Source organism: Octodon degus, unplaced genomic scaffold (genome assembly GCF_000260255.1).
Source record: "Octodon degus isolate 3935 unplaced genomic scaffold, OctDeg1.0 scaffold00157, whole genome shotgun sequence".
Lineage (NCBI taxonomy): Eukaryota > Metazoa > Chordata > Mammalia > Rodentia > Octodontidae > Octodon > Octodon degus.
Window position 1 is genome coordinate 5,515,815 of NW_004524733.1, and position 19,434 is coordinate 5,535,248.

General features: G+C 33.5%; 1 protein-coding gene across 1 annotated transcript in view; it reads right to left on the reverse strand.

Annotated features, from left to right (window-relative positions):
- Window positions 1–19,434, reverse strand: part of Col4a5 (collagen type IV alpha 5 chain) — a 351,283-nt gene that overhangs the window by 153,911 nt on the left and 177,938 nt on the right. Inside the window, exons 17-21 of the mRNA XM_004642629.2 lie at window positions 16,937–16,990; window positions 15,499–15,540; window positions 13,021–13,153; window positions 9,050–9,223; window positions 8,630–8,713 (exon numbers count right to left, since the gene is read on the reverse strand). Of these exons, the coding sequence (XP_004642686.1) occupies window positions 8,630–8,713; window positions 9,050–9,223; window positions 13,021–13,153; window positions 15,499–15,540; window positions 16,937–16,990 (487 nt within the window). The remainder of the gene's footprint in view (window positions 1–8,629; window positions 8,714–9,049; window positions 9,224–13,020; window positions 13,154–15,498; window positions 15,541–16,936; window positions 16,991–19,434) is intronic.

The following is a 19,434-nucleotide window of genomic DNA, read 5'->3' on the forward strand; positions in this document are numbered from 1 at the left end:
TTTTTTTTTTTTTTTGTATTCAGGTTTGAACTAGGGCTTTGTACACACAAGGCAAACAGTACTATGGCCCCAAAGTTTATATTTTTAATAGGGTGGTCAGGGTGAACTTCATTGCTAACTTGATATATGATAAAAAGTTTAAAGGGCATAACATGTATGAGGAGTCTAAATATCTAAGCAAATATGACAGCGTGTCTGGCCTATACAAGGAGCTACAACCAACCTAGATAGCTGATGCAAAATTAAAGTGTGGAAGTAAATTAGAGTTAGCGGTTTTAAGAAGTAGCTTACCCTAAAAAAATCTTGCAGGCCATTATATAAACCAGTGATGGTGAATATTTTAGAGCTTTCAATGATATAAAAATTCCACTGTGGCACATATGCCATAGGTTTACCATCACTTATATAGACTACGCATTTACTATAAATGAAATGAGAAGCTAATGGAAGAATTTAAACTTCAGCTGGGTGTGTTGGCATAAGATGATAATCTCACCAATATGGGAAGCTGAAGCAGGAGATAACAAATTCAATCCCATGATGGATAATTTAGTGACAAATGAGACTCTGTCTCAAAAAAAAAAAAAATTAAAGTTCTATAAGCATTGGATATAGTTCAGTGTAAAAACCCTCAGTTTGAGCCCCAGCATCTACCCTGGCAAAAACAGCACAACTGGCTGCTCTGTCATGGTTTTAAATGCAAAGATGAAAAGCAGGTAACTCCTTAAGAGGCTACTGGTGCAGTGATCTAGGGGAGAGATGGCAGGTCACCTCAAAGTGAATGAAGACATTCAGAAATGGTTGCCTTCTAGACATACTTAAAACTAGAGCCAACTGGATGTTTTTATGGATCATAACATAGAATACAAACAGAAGAGGATGATCAAGGGCAACATTCAAGTTTATAGCTTAAGCACCTAGAAAACTACAAGAACCACCTTTTTTTAAGTCAAAAGGGGAAGATGTGAATGTATTAGGTATAGAAAAAGAAGAGGTAGAAATCAGAACTATAATGATCAATGTTAAGTTCAAAATGATGAATGAGCAGACCATAAGCAAACTAGGAGAAGAGTCATAATTGGATAGGAAACATAAATTTGTAACTCATTGGCAAAACAAATATGTTAAAACTCATGAAACTGGATGGATGACTTCAGAGAAGAAGAATAAGAACTGAACCTTATAACACTTCAAAATTAAAACTTAGCCACATAAGTCTAACATGCTTACAAAACACAAATAATCTAGACCATCAGAGAATTATATAAACCCACAATTAATAAAGTCTGCTATTGATGCAACAAGAGGCAAATAGCAAAACAAACAATAGAGAGTTTAGAAACAGAATCACATAAATTTGGTCATATATTTTACAACAAAAATGCATATACAACTAAGTGGAAAACTGATGGTCTTTTATACTATATAGATTCAGTTGGATACCTATGTGGAGAAACTGAACTTCTATCCATGCTTGAACTACACAAAAATTGATTGAATCCAATGGGTGGCTCACACCTATTACCTCAGCTGCTTGAAGCCTGAGGTAAGAAGACGACAAGGTTGAACTCATCCTGGGGAACTTAGTGCCTTAATAGGACCATGTCTCAAAATAAAAAAAGGCAACATTGCACAGTGAGCAGGGGGATGTAGCCTAATGTGAAGGCTTTAGGTTAAATATCCAATACTACACAATTAAAATGAAACAGATGTGGAAGGTAAAATTACAATGCATCTAGAAAAAAACTTAAGGGGAATAGCATCAGGTCTTTCAGACAATGAAACATTTGTAAAGCAGGACATAGACAGCACTACCCATGAAACAGAATATTAATAAATTTTATTCGCTAACTAATAACAACTGTTTAACAAAATAAAAATAAATATACATCACCGAATGGCAGAGGAGAGTTATAATGTACATGTATATCAAATAATCAAATTAAAAATAGGGAGAAGTCAAGCACTCTACCAGAGTCTACAAAAATTTGTCAAAAAAGCTAATCATCAAAGAGTCATCAGGAAAATGCATAATATATCATTTTGGAAAATAATTTGGTGCTAGTAAGCAAAAACCTAACCTAATCTGTAACGCAGCAATGCTACTCCTAGGCATATCCCCAGAAGAAATGACAGCTTGTGTCCTACCAATATTTCAAGAATGTGGCAGTTTTCTTTTTCAGGATAGATTCGGATCATGTGTTCAATGACATTAGAATGGATACTTAGGTAAATATGTAACACAATCATCTCAATTGATGCAGAAAGGGCTTTTGACAAAGTCCAACACACATTCATGTTCAAAGTTCTACAAAAATTGGACTGTAACATCATGTAACTCGGTAGTGGCCAAATTTTCTGATCAAGGAGATTATGGGGCCAAAGAGGAAAGTGATCGATGATGTAGAGTGTGCCTAAGGAGAGTCACATGAAGAGAGGACATTCTCTCAGGCTTTCACAGAGAGAACATTGGCCAAGCAATGGCCGTGACTCATCCACATGGCTGACACTGACAAAGGTTCTACAATCTGAGGTACAGGATCTCAGGGTAAATCCTGAGGGGATTTGACTGACCTCATTAGATCCAAAAGTTACATTTGTTGTTATATAGGTCTTGCTTTGTCTTGGTCTTAACCATCCAGCAGAAAAGTATAAAAACGTAGTATAAGAAGTAAAGCCATGGTGTTATGCTGAGCTGTAGGTGACTCAGGTCAACAATTTCTGACATTGCCAGTGAAATGGAAGATCCAATACTATTATGGGCTACTGGACTCTTTTAGAATATTTTGCTGAGTTTACACACCTATAATATTCAAATAACGGAACTAAACAAAAAAGGGGATACAGATGAATATCCATTTTGTATCTGTGTATTCAAAATGATTAGGATAGATATATAGTTACATTCTCTTCATGAATAGAGAGATTTATTCTAATGGTGTTTGTAAATAGGATATCATGTCCACATCTTGTACAGCAATTAACCACTAGGAAGAATGTACGCAATGTGTTAATTATTGAAACTGTCCTACCAATTTGGTTTGAAACTGTCTCATTGCTATTTTTTCTCAATAAAATTATGGGAAAAATTGGAATAGATGGAGTCTACTTCAATCTGATAAAAGCCATCATTGACAACCCAACTATTAACATAATTCTAACTGGGGAAACCTGAAATCTTTTACTCTCAGATCTGGTACAAGATAAGGATATCTTCTATCACCACTCCTATTCAATACAGTTCTGGAATCATTTGATAGAGCCATAAGAAAAGAGAAAGAAATAAAAGGAATAAGCATAGCTAAAGAAGAAGTTAAACTATCATTATTTGTAGATGACATGATACTCTACTTGGAAGACCCAAAACACTCCATCAAGAAGCTACTAGAATTAATATAGAAATTCAGTAGCATAGCAGGATACAAAGTCAACACCCAAAAGTCAATAGCATTCCTCTACACAGATAACAAACACACTGAGAGGCAAATTAGAGAAACAATATGTTTTATAATAGCACCACAGAAAATGAAATACCTAGGAATTAATCTAACTAAAGAAGTCAAAGATCTATCCAATAAAAATTACAGTACTCTTAAAAAAGAGATTGTAGAAAATTGCCGCAAATGGAAAGATATTCCCTTCTTCTGGATAGGAAGAACCAACACTGTGAAGATGTGTATGGCCATACTCCCAAAATTGCTGTACAGATTTAATGCAATACCTAACTAAATGCCACCAACATGCTTAATATACCTAGAGAAATAGTTCCTAAAATTAATTTGAAACTATGCAAATCTGTACAATAAAATAATAAGGAGCAGTAAAAATATAATTAATATTTACAACATAGACCTAAAATTAAAGTATCTTGCAAAAGAAACCACATACACAAATTTATACAATACTCTTCCATTTAAACAAACTTCAAAATTATGCAATCAAATTCATGATAGTAGACAAAATACTGGTTACATTTTCAGATACTGGTGGGAAACACAAGGCATCTTCAATGGTGCTGAAAATGTTTCATATCTTGGTTTACGTAGCTGATACGTACGATATATGTACCATATGTTTGCGATGTATATCTATGTCTGCAGGACAAAATCCGTGATGAACATAGATGCAAAAATTCTCAACTAGATACTAGCAAACCAAATCAGACAATACACTGAAAAGATTAATCACCACAATGACGTGGCATTCATCCCAGAGAAGCAAAGAGAGTTTAATATACACAAGTCAATAAATATGAAACAATATGTCAACAGAATCAAGGAGAAAAATAATATGATCATCTTAATTGATGCAGAAAGAAATGGAACATGTCTTCATGATAAAAGCCTTAAATTGATTAGTCACACAGTGGAAAGATCTTAACATAATTATGGCCGTTTAAAATATGCCAACACTTAACGTTATATTGCATGGGTAAAAGCAACAACCTTTCTAAGAACTGGAAGAAGATAGTAATGCCTACTTTCACTGCTTTATTTAACTTGAAGTCTTAGCCAGAGAAATTAAAAAAGAGTAAAAGCAAACAGTATCTGAATTGGAAATGAAGGCACTCGATTGTCATTGTTTGCAGATAAATTGAATATATATATATATATATATATATATATATATATATCTTCAAAAACTTCACCAAAAACTATTAGATCCTTTTTAAAATGTTTTCATGTATTTGGTACAGGGTATGCAGGGTCTGCAAGGGTCTTACTATTCGATCAGACTCGTAGTGATTCTCCTGTTCTCAGCCTCCAAAGCACTGCGATTACAGGTGTGCACAACCATGTCCAGTCTCAGTTGCCATCTCAGCGCGTCCTCGGGGCTGTGCTATCACACTGGGGATTGAGCCCTGGCCACTACGCTCTGCCCAAGCAGTCTCTTTAGTTTGCTTAACTATCTGGCCAGCCCTCGAAAACTGTTAGATCTAGTAAAAGAATTAAGCAAGATATAAATCAGTATAAAAAAATCAATACGGTGCCAGGTGTTCTGGTGCATATCTATAATCCCAGCACTTCGTAGGCTAAATCAGGAAGATTGTTGCAAATTTGAGACCAGCCTGGGTTACAAAGTGAGCTCAAGCCGAGCCTGAACTGCATAGCAGGACCCTGCCTCAAAAAGACAAAACAAATCAATATTGCTATATGTCATTAGAAAATCATTAGAAATGGAAGTCAAGAAAGTAATGACAGAGGCCAGAGAGATAGCTCAGTGGAATAAGCGCTTGCCTGGCAAGTGCGAGGGTCTGAGTTCAATCCCCGGTTCCACAAAACAAAAACAAACAAACAAAAAAAAAACCATGATAAACTGAATGGCATCACCTAAAACACTACCTAGAAAATAATTTCACTCAAAAATTTCCTGTTGAAAATAATCCGGGGCCATGGAGATGGCTCAGTAGAATAAGCGCTTCCCTGGCAAGTGCAAGGGCCTGAGTTCAATCCCCAGTTCTGAAAAAAAAAAGTAATGACACAGGCAAGCATTTATTCTACTGAGCCATAGCATAGTTATGATAAATATATAGGTACTTCCTCTTAATTCAATGAGAAGAAAGATTTGTACTAATAGTGTTTGGACAGAATATCATGTCTGCATCTTGTACTACGAATAACCACTAAGAAGACAACAACATGCAATGTATTAATTATTGAAACTGTCGTACTAATCGGTTTTGAAACTGTCTCATTGCTATTTGTTTCTCAATAAAATTAATAAGAAATTAAAAAGTAATGGCATAATAGCTACAAAAAATAAAATACCTAAACATTACTTTAACAAGTGAGATTAAAGATTTCTACAATGAAAATTAGATAACGCTGATGAAAGAAATTGAAGACACAAAAAGTAGAAAGACAGCTTATGTTCATAAATTGACAGAATCAATATTGTTGAAATATCCACAGCTACCACACAAAGAAGTTTACAGATTTAATGCAATCCCTATCCAAGTAACTATGATACCCTTTACAGAAGTGGAGAAAAAATCTGTAGAATTTATATAGAATCACTGAGTATGCAAAGCAATTTTGAGGAAAACAGAACAAACATTAAGTCTTATGAAACATAACTTCAAAATATAATACATAGTTATATTAATCAGAACAGCACTCCATTGAGATATAAACAGACATTTAGGCCAATATAACAAAATGGAAGTCCTAGTTGTGGGCATGATGAATCGATGCATCTGCAGCCATCTGATTTCTCAATTAATGTACCAAAAATACACAGTGGACAAAAGACAGTTATTCTAATAGATGGTGATGGGAAAACTCATATCAATGTTTAGAAGAATTAAACTAGATCCTTAATGGCCATCAGTTACAAAAATCAAAAAAGTGAATTAAATACTTAATTGTAGGGCCAGCCAAATAGCTCAGCGGATTAAAGCGCCTGTTTACAGGCGCTTTAATCCACTGAACTATTTGCTGGCCCTTGCCAATGACAAATATAAAACAGCAAGTAATTGCAGGTGAGGATGTACAAAACAGGACTATCATACCAACCAGCAAGCCCACGACTGGATGTATTCCCAAGTAAAATAATAGAGATATTTGCATTATCATGCCAATGAGGCATCTGAATTCTGATGTTCACAGGGACATCTACATTCTCAGATTCTAGTACCATTATTCATAATAGCCAAGAAATGGAAACCACTTAAGTGTCATCAACAGATGGTTGGATAAAGAAAATGTGGTACAGATACACATTGGAATAGTATTTAGTCATGAATAAAATATTTTGTTAAGTAAACTAGCCAGGCACAGAAAGACAAATACACATGATCTCACTCTTACATGAAATAAGATGAAAGCAATAAAAAAGTAATATAATCTCACAGAAATTAAGAAGTGTGGTTAACACACAGGGGATGGTGAGGGGAGGAGATTATGCATCGACTGTTAAGTTGCCGTTAGGAGCAAGAAGCTCTGTAGTACAACTGCACATTACAGTGATTACAAATAACAATAACCTACTATGTAGTTCAAAAGGTTGGAAAAAAGAATTTTGAAAGTTTTCACCAAAAATAATGATGAATGCTAAAAAAAAAAAAACCCAAAACGTGGGGGCTGGGGAGATAGCTCAGTAGAATAAGTGCTTGCCTGGCAAGCGCAGGATCCTGAGTTAAATCCCCAGTGCTGCAAATAAAAACAATGATAAATGTTGCTGATAATTGTGTTAAACCATACTTAATTCCAATATATATATATGATACTACATGGTACCATATTGATATCTAAAACTTTGTTTTTGTATGTTGTAAGCAAAAATATAAAAAATGAATATGGAAGAATAGTGTAACTGAGTAGAAAACCCTTGCTGAGCTTTACTACAAAGGGAAAGCAGTAATTGTACATGAAGAGAAATTGAAAAATACAGATTTTTTAAGATGGTGTATAAAGCATATTTCTATGCTACAGGGGATGATCTGATAGAAAAGGAGAAACTGGTAATGGAGTGTGAGGATAAGTTTTGAAGCAAATCCCTTGGAGAAACAAAATGGAAGAGACGCTATTGTACAAATAAAATGTCTGGCTTTATGGCCAGCCTGATAACTCATCGGACTAAAGAGCTACTTAGGCAGAGCGCAGCGGCTGGGGTTCGATCCCGAGGTGCCATGTGGGTCCCGCCCACGGGGCACCCTGAGACTGCAATTGAGACTGGGATTGGTGGTACACGTCTGTAATCCCAGTGCTTTGGGAGGCTGAAAACAGGAGAATCACTACGAGTCCAATCTATGTAGTGGAACCCTGTAGACTCTGTAGACCCTGTCCTAAATATAGAAAAATAAAAAATTAAAAAAAAAGAAAAGAAAAATGTCTGGCTTTGAATACACATGGTAACTGAAACTGTAAAGTCTTACAGGGACATAAATGCATGTAAATGAGTAAATGTGGTGGCAACAGTCTGTGAACATTCTTGTTATTACATTAATTGGTCAGCAAAGGAGAAGTGAGTATTAGTATCTTAAAATTATAACATAAATGAAGGTGTCAGTTTTCAAGAGAAGAGGAGCTTTAGGCTTAGAAGAGGTAGAAATTTGAAACAACCTACACTATACTATGCTTTTGTTCCAGAGTATAATAAAGGGAGAGAAAGGGCAAAGGAATCACAGTCTTAAGAATGGCTCTTATTGATCACAGATTTTAAGCTGGGTTAAGAGGAATGAAAGAGCGGCCGGGGAGATAGCTCAGTAGAATAAACGCTTCCCTGACAAATGCAAGGCCCGAGTTCAATCCTGGGTTACACCAAAAAAAAAAAAAAGAAAGAAAAAGAAAGATAGAAAGAAAGAAAGAAAGAAAGAAAGAAAGAAAGGAAGAAAGAAAGAAAGAAAGAAAGAAAGAAAGAAAGAATACTGAAACACTAAGGGATCATCAAATTTGGCAGGTCTTACTCAACTGGTGTTCATCAGTTTATTACAAGTAATAAATAATGATATAGAAAATAAATGATCAGAAAGTGTGATTCATGAAATCAAAATTATAGAAGGGAATATTATCGTTCATGAAATGGTCTTGAGGTATAAACATGGGAGTGACTGAGGCAGAATGAAAGAGGAGTATAGGGGATTTTGCTGAGGATTTCAAAAATGAATGAGTATATTTGGTGATCAAACCTTTCAGTCCTTGTTCTCCTTGGAGACCTTTATCGCCTGGAGTTCCTGGGGGACCTGGCGGACCTGGTTTACATATCTCATCACCTGGGATTAGATAAAGAAAAGAGAGCTAATTGTAACATATCCAAAAGACTAAGCCTAAGGAAACATAACAAGCTAGAAAAAAATCTATTTTTAATTTATTTTCTGCAGATATATAACTACATGTAAGTGAAAGGATGATATAATACTGTTAGTAACAATCATTATTGGAGGAGCAAGTTTAAAAATCAAAGAATTACCAAAATCAAAATGTGGAAGCAACAATAGAAAATGTCAGAAAAGAGAGACATAAATAATGATGCTAATTTTCAGGTGCATTTACTTATTAGTGCAATAAACAAAAACAATACAATTTACCAAGAGTAAAATGCAGCTTACTAGGAGGGCTGGGAGGGCCAGAAGGGCCAGGAGGGCCTGGAAGCCCAGGAGGTCCAGGCTGTCCATCAAGTCCAGGAGAGCCAGGAATAGAAATGCCCGGTGGCCCTTCATCACCTTTCTGGCCTCTTTCTCCAGGAAATCCAGGGGGCCCAGGAGGACCCATAACTGCAGTCCCTAAGATAAGAAAAAAAGGACTCATTCAAAATTATCAAAATGATCTTTTAGAAATACTACTTTCGTTTTCAATAAGATATTTAGTACTGAAAAGACATTCCTTGTTGACTATTTTCTATTTTTTTTCTTACGAGAATCAACATCTGAAAGGAAGAAAAATTTAAAATAAATAAAAATTTGAGTGTAGTAAAAATAATTTGAGATAGTTTTATTACTTTGGTAAATTATTATTAAAAATTCTATACACTACCTTTAACACTATGATCTACAAATCCCAGAAATACAAATTTATTTGTAATTGAAGAGTTATTTGACAGTTTCCGTATAAACATGGCTTAGTTTCTAGACAATTTTTAGTCCCACTGTCAATTCCTGTATCATTACCATATTTTTCAGCCACTAGTGTCATGTTTTAAAAACTGGTAAGGAAATTACACACATCTTTGCTCATTTTTAAAACAATCTTTACTATAAATACACATTTACTCTTCAAAATTGTTAGAATCAGCTTGTCTGGTTCTCTTTTAAAAACCCACTGGAATTTGGAATGTGACTAATTTGAACATAATGTTTGGTAGAATCAACTATTTCTAATATTGATTTCTTACATGACATAATAGGATACATATCTCTATATTTGGGAATTTTATATTATTTAATATCTTAGAAAATTATGAAAAGATGCATACAGATTTTTGGCTGGATTTATTCATGGGTTTGTTTTTATTACTACTGTGAATTCCTATGTCTCTACTGACTTGTTCTCTTGTATACTGTTAAGTTGTCATTTATAGTAATTTTGAACCAATCTTGCAAATTGTGTTAAAACTTACTTGGTCATAATGCCCTATTGTTTAATATATTTATACATTGCTCTTATTAATATTTAAGATTATCATTTCAATGTTCATAAATGAGATTCAACTATACTGTTTTGTGATGTTACTTCTTGGGTGGTTTGATTTCAACATTACTAAGTTAGGTTGCCTCTTTTTTAAAATGTTCTGAAATGACTGAAAATATGCTACTTATCCATTTTTTGACAGTATGGTAAAATTCATCCATAAAACTATAAGGTTATCCACAGATCCAATGTTTTTTCTTGGAAATTTTTAACATTTGGTAATTGATCCTCTTAGGTTTCTTATCTTCTTAAGTTAATTTTAAAAATTTATGTTTATGAGGAATTTATATTTTATCTGGAATTTCAAATATGTTAATATAGTTATATTTTTCTTATAACTTGATTTTTAATTTTAATAATGTTAATATCCCTTTTGTTTTCCTAAAATTATTCTGTATGTGTGCATCTCTGTCTCTCTCTGTCTCTTTCTCTCTCTCTCTGTAATGGAGGTTGAACTTAGGCACAACGTATCATTGACCTACACCCACATCCCTTTTAAATTGTTTGCTTTAAGACAATTTTTTAATAGCCAATTGGCTTCAAACTTATGACCTTCCTGCCTCCATCTCTTGAGTAGCTGGGACCACAGGAACATAGTACCTTGTGCAGCCTTCTATTGTTTTTATCTTGATTATGTTGGTCAAATTCTACTCATTTCAAAATCTTCCCAATACCATCTTCATTTTCTCTATTGAACATAAATTGCTTTACTGTTTTGCATTTTCTCTCTTTATCAAGTTTTCCATTATACTGTTTTGGACTTGTTTCAGTGTGTGTGTGTGTGTGTGTGTGTGTGTGTGTGTGTTACAACTAGCTTATTTACTTTTTCAGGTGCTAGGATAGAACCCAAGGCCTTGTGCATGCTTCCCTACCATTTAGCTACCACTCCAAATCCTCATTTATTTTTAGCATTTTTAGTTTTGTGAGAAATTAAGGATGCTGCTTTAGGTATATTCAGTGAATTTTTATATGAAGAGCTTTCACTGTTGTTTAGTATGCAACAGCTTGTCATTTCTATTTATTTCCTTGTTACCTTTATAACTAATTCTTAAATATACAAATATAAAATATTTGGCTTTTTCATTGTCATATTATCAATTTATTTCATTGTAGTAACAGAAAGTAACATATATTATATTTTTCTATCTAATTGCATCAATTTCTGTAAACATTTTAATTATGTTTGAGAAGAATGTATGTGTTTTATTTCTAACAGATTCTCTCTCCCATGCAGATGGCTTGATTTTATTGCTCAACTTATTTGTGCCCTTATTTTTCTCTTGCTTAATATGGTAGGTAGTTGCCAACTTAACCCATGTAGTTTATCAGTTTTCACTTTATATATTCAAAGGTAATTGTCAGGTGCACAGAATTTCATCATATTTATATCACTTGGCATAGTTTATCTATTTATCCTTTTGAAATACTTATCTCTTAAGTGTACCTTCATTAAATTCTATTTCATACAATATTAGAATTGCTAAGCCAGTTTTGTTTGTGTGTCATTTGCATAATAGATCTTCGTATTGTTTAATTTTCAATTTTTCTCTTTATCTGCTTTAGATATATGTGTTGTGCAATATATAATCTTAGTGTCATTCAATTGGTGCTTGAATTTTTTTAAAGCTATTATTTGGTTTTTTTAAAATAATTTTATTGAGAGGGCCTGGGGAGATAGCTCAGTGGAATAAGCACTTCCCTGGCAAGTGCAAGGGCCTGAGTTCAATCCACAGTTATGCCAAAAATAATAATAATAATAATAATAATAATAATAATAATAATTTTATTGAGGAACAAATAGCAAAGAGACAGTTTCTTTTCCTTTTTCTTTCTTTCTTTCTTTCTTTTTTTTTTTTTTTTTTGTTTTGTGGATCTGGGGATTGAACTCAGGCCCTTGTGCTTGCCAGGGAAGCACTTATTCCACTGAGCCATCTCCTCAGTGCCACAAGAGACAATGTCATATTTCTTCTTGTCCCTTTTGCTCTTTAAATTCCATCATGGTGCATTCAAAAGCTTGTATGTTTAGTTTTACATATCAATTTTTCTTTCACATTTCTCAAATGCTTAACTTTTTATGTTATACTTGAAGGATTCCTTATTTCAGTCTTCTAGTACATATCTGATCTACCATTTTGAGATTAAAAATTCAAAATGCATACTTAGATCATGAAGAACATACATTCCTTATCTTTTTCTGAAGGATTACTGAGTGTTACTCATCATCTAACATTTTATTTACCATATATCTTTGAAGGGAAAGGAACCATAATTTATTGAGTATACATGTATATAAGAAAGTGTAACAGATGCTTTTATAAATTTTACATACATTCCAAATAGAAGTGCATTTCAGAGAGAGTTCATCTAAATAAACATGTTAGACGTAAGCAGTCCTCAATTTGTAGTGAGATTAGGAATATTGCACTATGCTATGCATCCTCAAAGAGGATGCTATAAAATTCTGCATCGAGTTCTAAGATATCACTGCATAGCAAAATCACCATGGAGATTTCTACTTAGATGGTTCTAGAATTCTAATTCTCCTTTTTTAAGTATAGGAAATCCTGCAAAAGAAGGCATTAGCATTCCCTTCCTTAATAATATGAAAAGTGTGATGATTCATGTACTGGGGTGTATCACTGTTTTGGAATAATTTAGTAGTATGAAAAATTAGAGATGATATTCTTAGGATGAAAGGACACTATGTAAATGGATTTTTAAAAAAACAAAAGTGAGGAATTGGGTGAAAAAGGATATAGTACAAGTGGGGAAGAATATGCAATTGAAAGTAATTCTGTCATTTGCTGTCATTCTCATCCTGGAACTAGTATTAAAACATATATACATAGATTATTATTGATACTCTAAGAGCAAAGCAAATGCAGTCTTTTACCTGGCAGACCAGGAAGGCCAGGTGGGCCTTGAATTCCAGGAAATCCTCGCTCTCCTTTTTCTCCAGGTAATCCAGGTAATCCAATATTTCCTTTTTCTCCTACAGTAACACCAGTCCCAGGTCTAGGAATTACCTTTATCATGAATGAAATAAAATAACGAAACTCAAAAAGGAAGACTCTTGTTTTCCTACAAATTATATGGCAGCTACATATGACTATAATTCCCCATTTTACAAAGTATTCAGATAAAAAGTCACAGACTATGACATGGATTGAATTACATTCCTTGCCTGTTTTATCCTCCAATTAATTTAGGAAATGACTGATACTAGAAACAATATTGTCACCTTCCCTAACCCCAGGCTTATAAAGTTGGTAGTATTCTTCCTGATCTGTTCTTATAAGATATTTAAATCATTCCAGTACTCTAAAGTTTGACAATTATTTGACCAAAAATGTCCTTTTGATGTTCCCTTTTTGTTCCTTTTGTGACAGCTACTATCCCCACTTCACTTGGACTAACAGATGCACTTTTAACCTTGTTCTTTTGAATCCAAATATACTGCTAAGACATGATACCTCAAAACCCAACTTTTCTGAGTTAAGTACTCTGCTTAAGTATTTCTTACTACATCTGATGCTACTTATAATGCCGGACTCTTTCAGGCCCTTTCATTTCCAATTCTTCTCAACATAATGTCTTATTATTTCTGGCAATACATTTTTACCAATGTGAATTATTTATGGCAGAATCATTTCATGCAACTTATGCATATTTATCTCTACCTCTGCATATGTCATTCCAAATATCTACAAAGGTTTCTCTCAGGTTTTTGCTATGTTAGCTCATGTGTTTATTTCCTTTGCAAAATTTATTTTTGACACAAAGATTATACTGCTTAAACCCAATCAACTTATCATATCCTTTCCCTATGTCTTTTTTTGTTGTTGTTGTTGTTTTTGTTTTTGGTACTGGAGATTGAACTCAGGAAACTGAGCTTGCCAGGCAGGCACTTATACTGCTGAACTACCTCCCCAGACCTTCGTATGTCTTCTTAGATTTAAAGATGTAAGTTAATTATAAAAATTTTTATATGAAATAAACTATTTAAAATTAATCTCAAGCAGGGGGGATAGCTCAGCAGCATAAGCACCTGCTTGGCATCAGCACTGTCCCATATCCAATCCCTGGTACAGCAAAATAAATAAGTAAATAAATAAAATTAATCCCATAGACCTATAAAAGTAAATAAACTTCAGGTTTAATAAATTGTCTGTCTGAAGTAAAAATCAACATGTACCACAAAACCTTGATATTTCATCTTACTTCCACTGGATATATATATATATATTCTTTCAGAACCAGGGGTTGAATTCAGGCCCTTGCACTTGCTAGGCAAGCACTTATTCTACTGAGCCATCTCTCAGACCCTAGATATAAAAATATTAACACGTAAGGAGAATAAATATTGTATGACTCAGAATTGAGACAGCAGTTCAAAAGTGACTGTGAGATTCTGAAGAGGACTTAATTTTCAAAATTTCTATTAATTCTGATACTTGTCAAAATTTTATTACCTCATTTTCTAAACAGATAATATTTTCAAGAACTGAAATTCTGATTTTAAAGTGAAAGAGAATAAGAATTGTGTAAGACCTTAGTTATATCCTCATTAGATTTAGTATAGCTCTAAGTGTTAGTAAGTGAGACATACTATGGACAAAGCAATTAATGGTACTAGAATGTCTGGACATACATATTAATTTTTGTGGCACCCGTTTGCTAAGGCATAGTCTAAAGTCTAGAATCTTACCAAATTTAAATCAAAGAAAAAAACAATGTCAAACCCCAGCAATGACATTTTACTTTTAATAAGATTGGTAATATATTAAATCACATTTCATGGAGAATTCAAACATCATAAAAAGAATTGCCTATATTTATTATTGAATCCCTAGAAAGCATGCACTCAAGAAAGAAGAAAGTATAAGTCAGATAATTACAAATTGAGAAAATCTATTAGGACTAAGTCTATCCAAATCTATCTTTGTCCTGTGCTCTGCAGAGGGTGAGACTACTCCTCCCCAGGTGTTTCGTTTTCTTTTCTTTTCTTTTTTTTTTTTTTAAATTAAACCTTTGTAAACTATACTTGCACCACCTGCTGGTTGTTTGAGAAAAGATGTGGCAATCACAATGCAAAATAATGTAGTGCCATTGTTTTGGATCTTTACTGTGGAGAAGTAATAAACAGAAAGGACCTTATAAAGACCCTGAAGTCAACACTAATGAAATTTTTAGATGTAAATATTGCTAAGCAGGGGGAATTTGTAATAACTTGAACTTTTTGTTCTGTGCAAAAAAGTAGGCAATACATAATTAAGGGACAAGAATAATAATGCAACATTCAATTTGATAAATGAAGACTCAAAAAAAAAAAAAGGAAGAAATAAAGAAAGACAAAAAAAAGCCCACTCACCAGTCCAGGAGGCCCAGGTGGCCCAATGTCGCCTTTTTGGCCCTGTTCAATACAATTGTAAGTGTTAGATTAAAAAAATAACATGAAAACATTAATTTTTTTCAAGAGTGTGACAGAAAAGTTTCATAGAAAGATTTAGAAATCACTATTATACCAATAATAAATACAAGATGAGGGAATAAAACAGTGCTGTGCTAGACCTAGGAAGATCTGTGATACTGACTCATGTTTAGTAGCTATATAATCTTGACTAAATAAGTTAAATTAAATTCTCTGGTTTATACACAAGGAGCAAAGGTTTAGGATCAGACATATAGCTGTAACATTTTTTGATTTTAGAATTTATATTTTTCTGTAAATACTCCATAAAGAAAAAAATTAGTGAAGAGCATAAGTCTAATGCTATTTCTATTACTGATAGATATTTTAGAGGTAATAAGCTTATCAACAGAACAGCTAATAAATTGTGATTCCTTCTATGAGTTAGTTATTAGAAGCTAACAAAAAACAAAGTCATATAAAAATCCTTAAATAGTAGCTTTAACAGCAAGAAGAATGCCATATTCAATAGATGCTCAGCTGGCTAAGATCCAAGTATAGATGTTTCTCTGACACTTCTACTCTGGTTCTAGACTTGTTCATGGAAACTTTTCATCTACATACTTCTCCTTTTAAATAATTGTCTGCTGTGTAATATTTGTATTCCTTAAAAAGATCCTCTATGGCTCTCTGTATCTAACCAGACATTTTATATCAAACAAAAACTTGGATCTAGTTTAATAAACCACAATGAAAATGTATGCTCTCTGGGTATATACAAGTTTGCAATATTTTTTCTTCTTGCCTGAAAAGTAAAGATTTTCATTTTGGTTTTGATACAAGGCAATTAGAGACCAGAGGGCTTGAAGGACTTGATATTGTGTGATGTGCTAAAAATGAGATGACTGTATTCCATACATTGTTTCAAAATCACTTTTAAAATAGGAAACAAAATGATCTTAGAAAAACAATGATAAACAATTATCAACAGACTTACAGACAATAATTGCACACAAAATATAAATGTTTAGAAGAGATATACTAAATTCCCAGTTACAAGTCTCTCTAAGAAGAGGACTTTACTAATACAGTGCTTTATCTTCTTTCTGGGAAACAAATGCTTTACCAAAACATGCACAAACAAAGGCGATGAACTCACAATGGAAGAGAAATTGTTAAACAGTGTTTCCTGTGTTTCCACTGAATGAACTGGGATTTACAGAAATGGAAGAAAATTTAAGGGAGGGAGCATAAAGAGAAAGGATGTACAAAGAAAGCATGTTTTAAATAAAAAAGTTAATTTTATAAGGTATTTTAGTTGTATCTCTACCATGGATGAGAGAAAAGGAAGATATCAAGTAGACCAAAACTAAGTACTTCAAAGTATCAAAATGCTTACCTTTTCACCATCCCTTCCTGGTTCACCAGGGTAACCGGGATCACCAGGTAAACCCTTTTTAAAGCAAGAGGACAGGGTAATACCAGCATAAGTGACAGAGGAAGTACTTTAAAAAAATCCTTTCCCTGCATTACAGAAGCGATAGTTACACTTTTAGAATAGTCCATTAAAATCAGATTTTTTTGTTATTTTAATTTTTTTTAGGTTTTCTCAAAAGTTTACTAAATCAAACAAACAAAATCATACCAATTATTTCAAAGAACTACAGACATATGCATCTCTGAGATGGAAGGCAGGAACATAGTAACTTCAAATAATTCATTTTAATTCTTTTTTTAAAGAATCACACACACACATGCACACACACACATACACACACACACACAATCTCTATCTCTATATACCTCAATAACATCCAAAATCTTTTTTTTTTTGCAGTTATAAAAGTTTCCATCAATCTAAGGAGCACAATATTTATTTTGCTTAAGGTTAATTCATGGTAAGAACACAGACTTCTATGGCCTTTTCATTTGTTATATTGCTATACCTGTCCCCTCAGTTCTACAGTAGCCTAGACAACAAATAGTTCACAATTAAGGTAGAAACCAGCAACCTAGCAGCAACTGTAGGACAAAGAACAGGATTGGAGATAATTTCAAGGTTCATTCCTGCAGAAATGTCATTATTTGAACTATCTGGCAATTTGAAAGAAGAACCAACTTGCAAAGCTATCAGTATTTGTCTTACTTGGCTCTCCCAATGTAGAGAGCAACCACGACCCTGGAGAGTGAGGGAAAACAATCAGAGGCCATAGTTGCATATCATGGCTGCTTTAATCACAAAACAAAGGCCAGTTGTTCCAAAAAAAGCCTAGCTGGAAAATACAGAAGTTTAGGAGTGGGGCTCTATATATGCTTTAATCTTTTTATGAACTAGATTTTGTAGGTTGAGGATTTCCTGTTTATTTAAAATTATCTTGAAATTTAATGATTTCAGTATTTCTAACCTTCCCTTTTGTTAAGAAATCTCTCCTTCAAATGGCCTTCAAATTTCATTAATTTTGTATCTGTCGTTGAAAACCTTTTAAAAGTCTACTGATAAAACTTATGTTCACATATGAAAAGACTGCATGTTAATGTTATAGTTTTATTTCTAAGTATTCATAACTCAGAAACAAACAAAGTATACTTCAGTGGATAAATGAATAAACAAACTTTGCTGCATCCAAACACTACTCAGCAATAAAAAGAAAAAATCTACTGATACACCGTACAATATATTATTGTACATCAAAAATTATGGTTTAAAAGGATACATGCAATAAGCTTCTACTTTTACAACCTTCTAAAATGGGTTAAGTTTTAGGGATGGAAACCAAATCAGTTGTTGCCATAAGATCAGTATGAGGGACTAAGGGGGCAAATGATAAATCAAAGAAAGGAGGGACATTGGGAGAGTGGTGAAGTTTGTAATTATGGAGGTGTTTACACCTTGACATTTAACAAAACATATAAATATACACTAAAAGTCCAGGAACACAGTGCAGTGGTACAGCGCCTGCCTGGAAAATGTAAGATCCTGACTTAAATTGATGGTACAAAAACAGAGAGAGAGAGAGAGAGAGAGAGAGAGAGAGAGAGAGAGAGAGAGAGAGAGAGAGAGAGAGAGAGAGAGAGAGAGAGAGAATAAAACTAAAAATTGTTTTTTCTGGTTTTTATTTGTTTTTTTCCATAATTTTATTGAGAAACAAATAGCAATGAGACACTTTCAAATCAAATTGGTAAGACAGTTTCAATAATTAATACATTGCATACTCTCTTCCTAGTGGCTATTTGCTGTACATGATGCAGACATGATATCCTATTTACAAACACCATTAGAACAAATCCCTCTATTCATTAAGAAAATATAACTCTATATCTATCCTAACCATTTTGAATACACAGATACAAAATGGACATCCATCTGTATCCCCCTTTTTGTTTAGTTCTGTCATTTGAATATTATAGGTGTGTTAACTCAGCAAAATATTCTAAAAGTGTCCAGTAGTCCATAATAGTATTGGGTCTTCCTCTTCACTGGCAGTGTCAGAAATTGTTGACCTGAGTCCCCTACAGCTTAACATAACACCATGGCTTTACTTCTTATAAAATGTCAACACATATGACTTTAAGACAGAATTATCTCAAATTTATTTCTTTTGAAAACTTAAAAATTCCTTAATTTTTTATTCCCGGTACCACTACCACAATTTACAGGGTTGTATACCTGATGTAATGAAAAGAAAGAAAAAAACAAAGCTACAACAGATAAAAGACCTCAGGAATGTACATCTAATTGACACTACGTTGCATTAATCAACAGCTGCACTTTTTGCAAGCTGTGGCTCTGAGTCCTGAACCAGAAGGTTTTCCTGTTTAAGCTGCAGTAACTTTTCTGACTGTGGATCATCGTTCCTTCTGTGGCAGATTTTTACAGTTCCTCTAATGCATTTGGGA